Source organism: Epinephelus lanceolatus, chromosome 14 (assembly GCF_041903045.1).
Source record: "Epinephelus lanceolatus isolate andai-2023 chromosome 14, ASM4190304v1, whole genome shotgun sequence".
NCBI classification, from domain to species: Eukaryota; Metazoa; Chordata; class Actinopteri; order Perciformes; family Serranidae; genus Epinephelus; species Epinephelus lanceolatus.
This window is the reverse complement of record NC_135747.1, coordinates 6,206,468-6,218,610: the sequence shown is the minus strand read 5'-3', so window position 1 is coordinate 6,218,610 and position 12,143 is coordinate 6,206,468. Positions and strand designations below refer to the sequence as shown.

Genomic DNA, 12,143 nt, shown 5'->3' with positions numbered 1-12,143 from the left:
GAAGGCTTTAAGGGGATTTCCATTGTTGGTATTATATGAATGAATGGATGAATGACTTTGAACACCATAGGTTCAACATCTGTAACTGGACCAAAACATCATACGCTGCCTTGAGAATCACTCTGTTCATATTTTCTCTTAGCAACGGTTATCACTCTGCATTACTTATGATTTCATTTGTTTCAGGTTGCCCTAAAATCTTTATATACCCTTAATGGTTCATGATCACACACATTAAAAAAACAAAGAAAGTCAGAATGACACCTAATTCAACTGTGTTTTTATATTTCACAAGATCTAATTTGCTGTACCACCACCCCCATGACTTGACTTGTACTGTACTAAGGCCATCCAATCTAAAAATGACCCTGCGAAGCACTTTGGGTGAAGGTATTGGCCAAAGGGCAAATTTAATGTTTGGGTAAGAATTTAAGATTCAGATTTCAGACATCCTGTTTCATGAGGCGTGGTGGCTTCTTTCATACCAAAAAAACTACCCTGCCAACCCCAGCCAGGGTTAGCACTCAATCATCTGTTGCTACCCAGCTGTTAGAGAACGACTGTCTTTATTCCTGTTTCCTGCAGCTGTATGATGAATGACATTACAAATCAGTTTTCCATATGGCAGCATTTTGTTTGCCTTTTTTTCCGAGGGACCATGACAACCATACAATGGCCTTATGACAGGCTTTTCTGTGATTACAGAGCAGTGTAACTAATAGTAGCGCAGTCCCAAAGCACTTTCTCACAAGGAATATGACACTGTAGCAAATGGATGCTTATAGCTGGATAGAAAATCCTTTTTTATCCTGGAGGAAAGAATAGTACAAGATGAACTGTGCAGGAAGCCAGGCTCCAACTGTAATTCCTTCTCTATGCTGTTCTGTCTGACAAAATACAGTTAAAATCAGTGTCCACTTACTTATCAGAGCTTGCAACCACATCTCACATCTTTAGATGTGATGTCAGTCACGCTACTGCAGGCCAGAGACACCTGAACTAGATCCATTTGCTGAAGAATACCATGTGATGTGGTTGAAAGTCCCTGTAAGGTTAATAATTAAACCTTTGAGTTGAGCTTTCTTTTCCAAACATGTTGTTCCCAAAATTATATTCTATGCATGTCAACAAAATAACAACTAACTGGCTTCTATGAAGATTTCAACTGGGAACTGCCCATTGGTTTGACAGCCCATTGGTTCGACATCCCATTGTTCCGACCATATTAAACTCATTGTTCCGAAGTCCGTTCCGAAATCATCATGATGCCCTGTGGTTAAGGTCTGGTTAGGTTTAGGCACAAAAACCACTTGGTTAGGGTCAGGAAAAGATCATGGTGTGGGTTAAAATGAAAAAGAAAGTGACAAACTCATAAGCCGTGAGCCTGCTCCGCCTCAAGCCGGTCGCGGCGGGCGTATGGTGCGTAAGGTTCAGCACCGCGGACAGTCGGACTAATGGGATGTCGAACCAATGGGCTGTCGAACCAATGACATGGACCCATTTCAACCACATATCACAGTCTTCACTAGGTGTGTAGGAAGCTAGGAGGCTGTAGTAGCTTAAGTGGTTGCTGGTTCCATGGTAATCTAATAGTCATGACGGAAAAGTCACTGCGCCTGGCTGTTGTTTGCCAAGAAATACATACAGCTCTCCCTAAAGCTTCCTAAAGACTGAGATTTCAGCAATCTTAGAAGTTTAGTGCAAGCTAAACTGTGCAACACGTATCTAATAAACTTGGGTACGACACCAAGTTGATGTATGCAGACTATACAAATGACAGCGTCTACTGAACCTCAGGCTACAATGTAGGTCAATCAACATCAGTACGCAAGAATAAAATGTCATCAGCGTGTGTCATCCATTTGCACTGCTGTAGAGGTAAGAGCAAAATCAAAACAAACATGAAATGAGCCCTTGTTATAGTGGCATTTATGCGTGTCAAAAAAGTCTGAAAAGGAGGATGAGATAGTGGACGCAATCATGGCCGGGGAAGGAAGGCCGACTTGGCATGCCAATTTTTCAACAAAATGAGACTGGTAACAGTTTTCTTCACTCTCAGACAGAAATACTGCTGTTAAGCTTTATATTTATACCAGCCTTAAAATGTAGTAAAAGCTGTGCCTGTATATTAATTTTTCACTCATTTTTTGTAACCACTTATCCTGTTAGGGGTCACATAGTCTCTATATACACACTCTACATTCAGTGAATGTAGAGTCTGTAGGCAAACCCCGGAGATCTTGCCTCCGGAAGAAGAGCGGAAGAGCCCTGGTTTCCGGTGCAAGGCTGTTTGTAGTCCGCGTGATATTGACCAATCAGGTTTGAGCCGGCTGCAGTTGTTGCCAGGTTAAACGGTCTGTGCGGTGAACTAACAAGGCGGGACATAATTGATGTCACTGCAAACTCTGAATCCATCGCAACGGTTCAGCATACTTACTTATATATAAACGGAAGTCGGAAACGGAAATTCGCCTCCTCCACCCAAATCAAACTGGAATGCCAAAAAATCGGGGGTCTGCCCCCAGAGGCTGTATCGCCGTCTGCCGGAAGTCAGATGCCGAATACAGCCGATGGGTTCCGAGAATGGGGGTCACAGGGGTCCTGAAGCCTATCCCAGCTGACATTGGGTAAAAGGAAGGGTACACCCTTGACAGGACTCCTGACTATCACGGGGAACTATCATAGAAACAGACAACCATTAACACTCACATTGACACCTACGGCCAATTCAGAGTCATCAATTTGGATTGTGGGAGGAAGCCAGAGTCCATCCATTTTTCCACCCATTTTCCTAACCGCTTAACCTCTTGAGGGTCGCGGGGGGGCTGCAGCCTATCCCAGCTGACATTAGGCGAGAGGCAGGGTACACCCTGGACAGGTCGCCAGACTATCACAGGGCTGACACATAGAGACTGACAACCATTCACACTCACATTCACACCTATGGACAATTTAGAGTCACCAATTAACCTAACCTGCATGTCTTTGGACTGTGGGAGGAAGCCAGAGTACTCACGCTGACATGGGGAGAACATGCAAACTCTGCACAGAAGGGCTTATTTTATATTATAAAATAAGCCCTTCTGTAATACTGCCCTTATATTATAAGGACAGTATTAAATGTATTATAAGTTGTGCCTGAATATTAGATAAAAAAAATCAATAATAAACTCCAGGAAGTAAAAATGACACCAAATTTAATGTGACATTTGTTTAAGAAGCCTTTCAGTTTCCCCCCTCTGATCCTGTTTTAAGGACATGTTCCAAGAGACAGTAAATGTGGGCAGCTACTGTTTGCTAAACCTGTGTCCACTGTATTTACTGAGGCAACCTCATCTGCTTATTTTGCTGGTCGCACAGTTTACTGCGACTCGTCTGTACTGTCCTTGGAATGAGGCCATTGGAGATGGCCGGTGTCATGGCCACACACTCCATCTGGAAAAAAAATTCTCCCGTCTGGGGATGTGACCATGAAAATATATTGTAAAAGTTTCTTTTTTCATAAATGTTTATGGAATACCTCTGCCCACACACTACCCTTGCCGCTGACTGTGAAGGGTGGTTTGGTATTGTTTCTCATCGCAACCATTTTATTTAAAGGTTTGAACCCAGGTTATTTCACTAAGTTCACCCATCAGCTGGCAGGTGACATGTATGAACAATTCTGGCTCTGTGACTGTGCCCCAGAGCTCTCAGTGGCTAATTGTTAAATGCTAGCAGAAGCTGGAGAGCAGCAGCAGTGAAACCTTAGATCTATAATTACAAGAAGCAGCGTTTCTCTCAAGAGGAATTTTACTGATGGCAAAAAATCAATTTCCTCCTCTTGTTTTCTGGGGAAGCTACAATATAATTACACCACGCATTAATTGTACAGGCACCAGTTGTCCACTGGCAGAGACACAACTGCTCTGTGATTGTTGGGGGTCTTAATAGTAGAAGTCTGGAACATTTAATAAAACGTTCTCCCTGGAGAGATACATGTTGATGCAAACTTCTTGGGGTGTTTATTGTTTTATATATTCTCAGCTGATGCCTTAGTGACTGCAGACATGCACTTCTCATCATGGGTGAGTGGGCTCTTTTTGCTCCGTGCATCTCTGTGATTAATTCTTTTCCTCCAGCAGCGTTTCTACAAGGGCGGACCACAGCTGTGTCTGCAGGGGAGGAGGGGGAGATGGTGGTGGTGTGTGTGTGTATGGAAGGGGGGGGTGGGGGGGGCAGACTGAACCGGAAGAGCCTGACCACAAACTGTCCGCCTCTAGACCAACTCAGCCGTAGGAACCAGGCCTGTTTACATAAGCGCCTCCCGCCCGTGTTTACAGCTAGCACACATTTTTGTTTTACCACGTCTAAACTCCTCAGACGTTTATTTTGCTTCACTTGAACTGTGAGTGTTAGGGCTACATTAGCGGATGAAAGTAGCCGAAGCTGGCAGACTGGTGGCTTGAGTCTGATGGATACCGAGGGTCACACCAGGTCAGGGAGATTGAGAGTTGACAGCATAGAAATGCACGGGCATGGACTTTCAACAAGTTCTTTAATAACATGCGGCGTCTTCCCGTCAAAAGAAAGTGGTTGCCTGAGGCGACACCTTAGAGAAGAGGGGAGAGCTAGGCACCTTATTGGGCTGATTCCCATCAGTCCAACAAACAAAACAGGCAGGAAGTGTCTTAGAGGCAGGGGCATGGATTACACTCTGCATGCTGGGAAAGAGCTTTCTGTTTAAGAGAGGATGAAGCACAAAAAGAAAAAGGGAAGTACAAGCGAGGGAGAAGGGAGAGACTCAAGGGATAGGGAGAGAAAGCTGGCGGACAGGGTGTTGGTTAATCCCCTAAAGCATCCATATATTGCCTCCACCTCCTCTCCCACTGCTTGTAAACGGCGAGGAATGTAACATGTTGTCTTTGGGCCCTCTGTGTGTGTAGACGCCTCTGGTACAGAGAGATTTATATTCGCAGACATTGCCCAAAGCATACCACGTTGCTTTTTTAACTCTGGGAGGCTTTGAAGCAGAGGCAGAGCGTTCCAAAGAAACAACCAATATCAGAAATGTCCTCTCATTTGAGCCTGATTTATGTTTCATAACCACATTAGAGACCTTTCAAAGGCTGTCAGTGCTCCATTCAGTCAACATACTATAGGCATTGGCTCAGAAAATACAATCTGAAGACTAGGCTGCTTAATATTTGCCTTTATGACTGTCTTCTAAGCATTCACTAAAATAAACATTTGTCTTGAGATATTCTTTTTCAAAACTAGGAAGACAAGTCTCAATAGTGCTTTCAACTCGTTAAGAATTCCTCTGAACTCCATCGTTGGATTCAGTTTCTTTGCTTACTTATTTCAAGTAAACATAAAAAAGAATCCAGGAAACTAATGTATAATTCAGTTTTAAATAAAATGAAAAAAATAAAGTAATGATTATACATGTATATACAGTCTATTAGGCCTCAAAACCCTTGTGAACAATTGCTACCAATCACTGAGAGGAGAAGCACACTGCATCCTCCCGCAGTTCCCTTCTCTTAGTATGTAGGCCAGCTCGTCTGTGATAAGAACGCCCTGTAATGAGGGATGATACAGGGCGCAACTTCAGCAGGTACTCAGGCCTCAAAAACCTGTGTTTGGAACTTTACACAGCCATCAGCAACCAATGAAAAAAGACAAGATGTCCTCCTTCTGCTTTCACTTAGCATATATAATCTTTAAACCTGTTCTTGGCCAACCACTGAACAAAATGAAACTCTAGATAAGGCAGAGAAAGAAATGCGAGGATGGAAGCTGAAGTTGAGGAGTGGCTTGGAAAGCAACCAAGTTAACTGTTTATAAGAGCCACATGAAGTAATGTGAGCACTGATCTCTGAAAGCCAGATAGTCAGCCAGCCAGCCATTCAAGTATTTAAGCATTTTTTCCCCCCAAGCAGACCAGTTAGAAAATTTGAATTAAAAAAAACTGATGTAATGTTTCATTAGATGTGTCCAGTGTCAAGTAAAGGCATACACTGGACATATCAGGCACAAAATCTAATCGTAAACTGACTCTGCAGATGATGAAGCTATAAGTTTGCAAATAGAAGGCCATAAATTGAAAGTCATTCCGGGACAGAAACCATATCGGCCTCTCTTGAAGTCATTCTTGGAGGACGGCAGTGGATTCCTGATAGTGTGCAGCTATAGACCCTGACAGGAAAATAAACAACAATGGGACTTGGTCAATAGGCCTTCCTGTAAGCTTGTTGCTTGCAGGTCTTCTCAAGTATCAGGAAAGACATTATTGATATGCTGTTATAAAATGTTACTGTAGATGACACCTGATAGAGCTGAGTCTTTCTCAACACTGGGGACACCAATATGTACTTTGGGCTGTTAAAAATGAAATCCATGACATGTTTGGAGAAGCCAGGGGAGGTGTTTCTTGTATATACAGCCTTGGAACTTGATCTGCAGTATTTCTTTAAATAGCAAAGATACTGTACATGAAGCTGCATTGCCCTGCACAGTTATCATAAAAGTCTGTTTGCCTTGGTCAAAAAACAATTGACCTGTCTGACTGTTACAGAGTATCACTGCCATTGGGACGAACTGCATATTTCTTTTCTTTTATGCTCAGTAGACAGCCAAGGCACAAGAAGAAAATGTTGGTATTTTACATTTCTGCCAAGCACAGCTACGTTACATTTGTATTATCGTTTCTAAATCGACATAGTATATGAGCTGACTTTGTCATCACGAGGTAGAAGGGATGGTGGTGGATGTCGTACCACCTTGGCAAGATGCCTGCCAAGCTGCAGACCAGTGTTTGAGACCAACAAACAAAATTGGTTGTGATTTAGCATTTCATCTCCATGTTTCCATCCGATTCTTAGCCACCTAGGGTGTTTTTTTGCAACCTATTGCCATTTTTCCAGTGGGGATACTGCTACGGAAAGTTTTTCTACCAACTGCTGCAATTTAAAGCGGGACTGTGCCCTCAAAACCCAGTATATAAAGTCAAAACAGGTGGAGAGGATGGTGGGTATTGTGTCACCTAGGCGAGTTGAAGATCACTGGTCAAGACCAACAAGCGACAAAATAGTTTTTTTTTAGCAAGATATCACAGCCTTGCCAGCCACCTTTTAGGCACCAAACATGGGTGTTTTGTACCGACCCATCACTGTTTAGCCAGTGCCTTGAAAAGTGTTTGTGTTTTACAGAGACATTGCTGTGTTTCCAGCCGGGATTGCGGCCCTAAAACCGGATATTTTAAGCTAAAACATGATCTTTTCCTAATCATAACCAAGTGGTGTTTGTGCCTAGACCTAACCCCATGTTAACACAATGATGTTAAAACATAACGTGTCTGCTACACGATAATGTGTAAAGTATTGTATTTGTGGTTTGCAGAAATATACAATACCAGGATTTTTTCTTGGCAGTAGAATACTTGAAACATCAGGGGATGGATTCTCTGATTCTGATTCCCTTCTCTTTCAACTTAGGTGGAGAGGCCAAGGAGTTAAACCAAAAGGGGGCACAGTGGTCTGGCATGAATGCGGTCATCCCTGCATAACCCTGGCCACTGAGGCCCCCCCCACCACCACCACCCCACCCCCCCCTCCACCTCTCACCCGGTCTGTGGAACCACAGCAGCGTAAGAGCCTCATTTAGGAGCACAGAAAGAAAGGCAGAAATCTCTTTCTCAGGAAGATTAGTGGCTGTCGCTTTGGAGTAGGCCTGTGGACGGGGAGGGAGCTGGGGGAAGCGAGGGTCTATTTTGCTCTGGGACATTTTTCTCTGCCAGGGGGGGCCATGACCCGCTCCAGAGCACCCTCCAGAGAAAGACCTTGTGGCCAGTGCGGAGACCCCAGTGGAGACTCTTCAGACTGTAGCTCCATCTCAGACTTACCCATGATTGCCATGATTAACACATGGCTCCTTATCGCAAAGCCACGCTCTACTCCCTGCAAGACTAATTACACCACACTACTCTTCTTCATCCATCCGTGCTGCAGTGACCAGTCTCAGTCAGACTTGCAGCCAATCCATTTTCATGTGAAAAAAATGTAGGTTGGTTGATTTAACGCTGCATTCTTGCTTGAGTACAAGTGAGACAGCGAGTGTTGACAAAGGTGAGGTCATTTTTTTTTGGTGCCTCTCATTGGCATCCTCCTTAGATATATCAATGCTGTGAATAATTGTCTGTGGACAATGTGTTTTTTATGCTGAAGAACATCAGTCTCTGTCGGGAGTTTGCGAGCTGCGGCCGAACTCTAAGAAAGATGAATACAACACACTGCTTAGGCAGAAATAATCAGAGTGTTAGTGAGCTTGTCTGCTCCACTGGCCTCGTACAGTCAACACCAAAGTGAGGGATGATGGAAAAATTCTCTTTGGCAAACTTTCCCAGAACATAATAAGGGCCGTAAAACAACAAGTTGGCAGATCTGTGTTTGAAAGCGTTGCTCTTCCTCAGCACACAACACATCTGAGCGTCCATGTGGTGTGTAGCAGGAAGGAGGGGGCGCATCAATCACAGGTATTCCTTTGAAACCATGAGATGTTTTACAGTCCTGGTACCTAATCTGGACACATGTTACTCTGACATGGTAAAGCACAAGCCGACGCAGACTCGTAAATCCCGGGGCCGGGGAGTCAGGTTGCAAGGGCTGTGCCTGTGGAAGCACGCCCTGTAGCTGCGAGACAGATGCAGGCTGTCACACAAAATCCGGGTGCCCATTTAAAACCATTAACAAGGCCCTGAGAAAGAGGCCTGATTCCTATCACACAGACTAAACCCGACCTGCAGTTTTGCGCCAGCATCCCTGGCCTCTATCCTCTTTCCTTTTACTTCCCCTTGGACCCTGACTCACACTCTACAGTAGTAGCCAGGCGCACTTCCATTATGTCTTCACAATTCGAGACAGACAAGTTCAAAAGGGCAAGGCATGTCTCTATGAAACACAAGCAAAGTTAGCTCTCATGAAACAAGTTATGATATCTGTGGGCAACTGACACAGCTGATTAGGGTGAACAAGATGTTCTCAGGATGTTTCTGCTTAAGTTACACTATTGTATTGTGCGGGTTCATTTTCAAGCTTAAAAAACTTTAGTCTGCATGGTTTGGAGTACTTTGCAATTCAAATACAAGTAAGCTGAATACAGAGGACCTTAAAGTAAGCCAGTTTGTGACATCTTCCAAAGAATGTTTCCAAGCTGCTTGATTTATTCACATTTGCCCCACATTTTGTTTCCACATGCATACTAATCTGAGAACGAGTTCAAATAAAAAGAAAGAATAATCAAATTGAAAACAAAAGCAGAGCATTAAAACTATCTAATGACAAAGTAACGTCCTACTTTTACTGTTACCCCGTGGGACAAAGTGAGCTTTGTAATGGCAGGCCACCAAGCCCTTCATTAAACAGTAAAGCAACTTGAATGATATGTTCCTGCAGTGGCCCCCTCAGATGATGCCAGTATGTCTTCCAGAGGGGTTTGAGTGTCCACAAGCCGGCTCCACCAGCAGGCTTTAGTAATTTATAACACTGGTACCTCAGAGGCCTGAACAAGGTCCTCAAGCCTCGTTATGAGGAGTTTTCATCACACATTCACTAATGAAAACATGAGCTCTCATCTTTTAATTATGACCCCTTTATAGTGGGAAGCTCACTCACCCTGCACCCTCTGTGGTACCTCTCAAGCACAAATAAGCCATGATGGGTGCAGACTGCTTATATTCAGTGGTGCAAGGTTATGAAATTCAACCACCACAGCCTACATAACGCACAATGGTCATAACTGTGTAAATGACTAAATAATTCATGTCATGGCAAGTGCAATATTTTCTTCGTTGCTGGTTTGAAAAAACTTGTGGCCTCTTTGTGGAGGTGCCAGGGAGGGCGCACTGAAACGTCCTAGTTTTTCACCCCACATCCCTAAACAATTAATGCTCGTGGCTCCTCTTGTGGCAGGCCACCAAGCCCATCATTAAGCAGAAACACTACTAACACCACAATGTCATACGAAATCTTCTTAGCATTTCAAAGGTGCTTCCCTCCACGCAGCCTTTATCCGAGGACTCTGATACACCATGTCGTCCACTGCTTTGCCAGCCTCTTTTAGTAATTCATGAAATTTACACTCGGGAGGTGAGAACAAGGTCTTTCGATCTCATTATAACATTTTTTCATCACCCATTCTCTGACATCTCTGAAACACACGGCCCCTATCTCTTGGTCTAACTCTTTTCATGTGCCACCCAGCTACTTATGTGAGTAGCCATAATGTTTCAGTTCACTGCACTGCAGAGTACACGATCCTACAGAAAAACCAAAAGATACAGAGTCTTCTATTATACTAGCGGAATAAATAGAGCTGAAGCGTTGCCGGTTTTTCACCAAATTACTAAATGACCTTGCTTACTATCATTCTGAAGCAATTATGTGTGATACCAACTCTATGTCCACTCTTAGTCAAATATCTAAAGTGTAAATAAGAAAAGAGCTGTACCTCTGGTCAGAGTGGTGGGTGAGGGCTTCTTTGGGATTTCTGAGAAGCTGCTTCCATCCAGACCTGAACCCTTACACTCCTTCTTCTCAGTGGCTGTTGGAGCTGAAGTCTCCATGCTGCTCTTCAATTTACGTCACAACCTGGGTAGGCAAGAGAGACACTGTTAGGTCATATATTTTATGTTAGCAAAAAAACAACAACTGCTGTGGTGTAAATTAAGTAACACATTTAAAATAAGTTCATGGGAACTGTGGGTTTGTTATACGCAAACCAATAAGATGGTTCTTACTTATGAATGGTAAAAAAAAAAAAAAAAAAAGTTTAATTTTTTCACAAAGAAAGATGACATATATCTTGATAAGCAATTGCACTGAGTTAAAGAAGCTAGTGGACCAATGCTAGTCTGTCAAGATTTTGGCTGATTTTAGAATCTTTCTTAGATCCATAAATGTGATTTTAAAGTCAGGAATGCTGCAGATAAACCCTTTAAAGGGTGACTCCAATATATATGTGTATATATATATATATATATATACACATATATATATTGGAGTAAATGCTGCAGATAAACCCTTTAAAGGGTGACTCCAATATATATGTGTGTATACATATATATATATATATATATATATATATATATATATGTAATTCCCTGTTGTTAAGGGCTTACTGATGGCAAGGTAAAGTGGTAAAATAATCTCAACACAGCATACACCTCAAATGATATTGATTCTTTTAGGTGGTCCTTTTTTAAGGGGGGCTAAAATACATTTTGCCGCTGACCCCATCCCCCATCCACACCCACCAGACCTCGCAGAACATGAGGAGTTGCTGGTCTACCGCTGCCTCTAATTGGTAAGTTTGTTTGTGTTATTTAGGAGCTGAACCAACGAGTCGGTCACAGCAGTAATTTGCTTAGCTTCTACTCTAAACTAGAAGCGTGCTGATCGCCATCTAACTGTAGGTAATACATTGATTATGGATCTATTAATGTGTTTATACAGTGTAAATGCAGTGTTTTACTGTATTGTAATATGTCTTCATCTGATTAAATAAAAGTTTAATAATCAGTTACGGCAGTGGATCGGTTTTATCAATCTGTGTCAACTCTCTAAATTACGCAGCGTGGGCAGAGCTACTTTTCCTCAGCAGCAGTTTGAAGAAAAGTCGAGTCCCTGCTGCAGAGGCGAGTGAAGGCAGTTAAGTTTCCCTTTCACTGCACTGGGTGTTCTGCTGCTCAATCTCTTGATAATAATCGAATGGTATATATACATATATATATATATATATATATATATATATACATATATATATATATGTGTATACATATATATACATATATATTCCAAGAGCACTACTTATGAACGGTCCAGCTCCAAAAATAAAAATCAATTTGTTGCAGCAGGATTCTAAAAATAAATTATTGTAGGATTCTAAAAATAAATTATTGATTCTAAAAATAAATTATTGTGGAAAACCTTAATAACCAAATAGCACCATGTTCCATCTCCAAAATTAAATCTTCCAGGCTATGTTAGCTTTTTGCTAACGGTTGCAGGGGAGTTTCTATTTGAAAAACACAGATGCACCCACCCTTTAATTTGAAATACGATTTACTAAGTCTTACGTTTTTCACAAAACTGCTAATACTCCTG

At 42.5% G+C, this 12,143-nt stretch overlaps 1 protein-coding gene across 1 annotated transcript in view; it reads right to left on the bottom strand.

Moving 5' to 3' along the window:
- The window catches only part of gli2a (GLI family zinc finger 2a), a 110,883-nt gene that overhangs the window by 74,075 nt on the left and 24,665 nt on the right, over positions 1 to 12,143 (bottom strand). The window contains exon 2 of the mRNA XM_033617777.2: positions 10,489 to 10,628. Coding sequence (XP_033473668.2) covers positions 10,489 to 10,603 — 115 coding nt within the window. The 5' untranslated portion in view covers positions 10,604 to 10,628. The remainder of the gene's footprint in view (positions 1 to 10,488; positions 10,629 to 12,143) is intronic.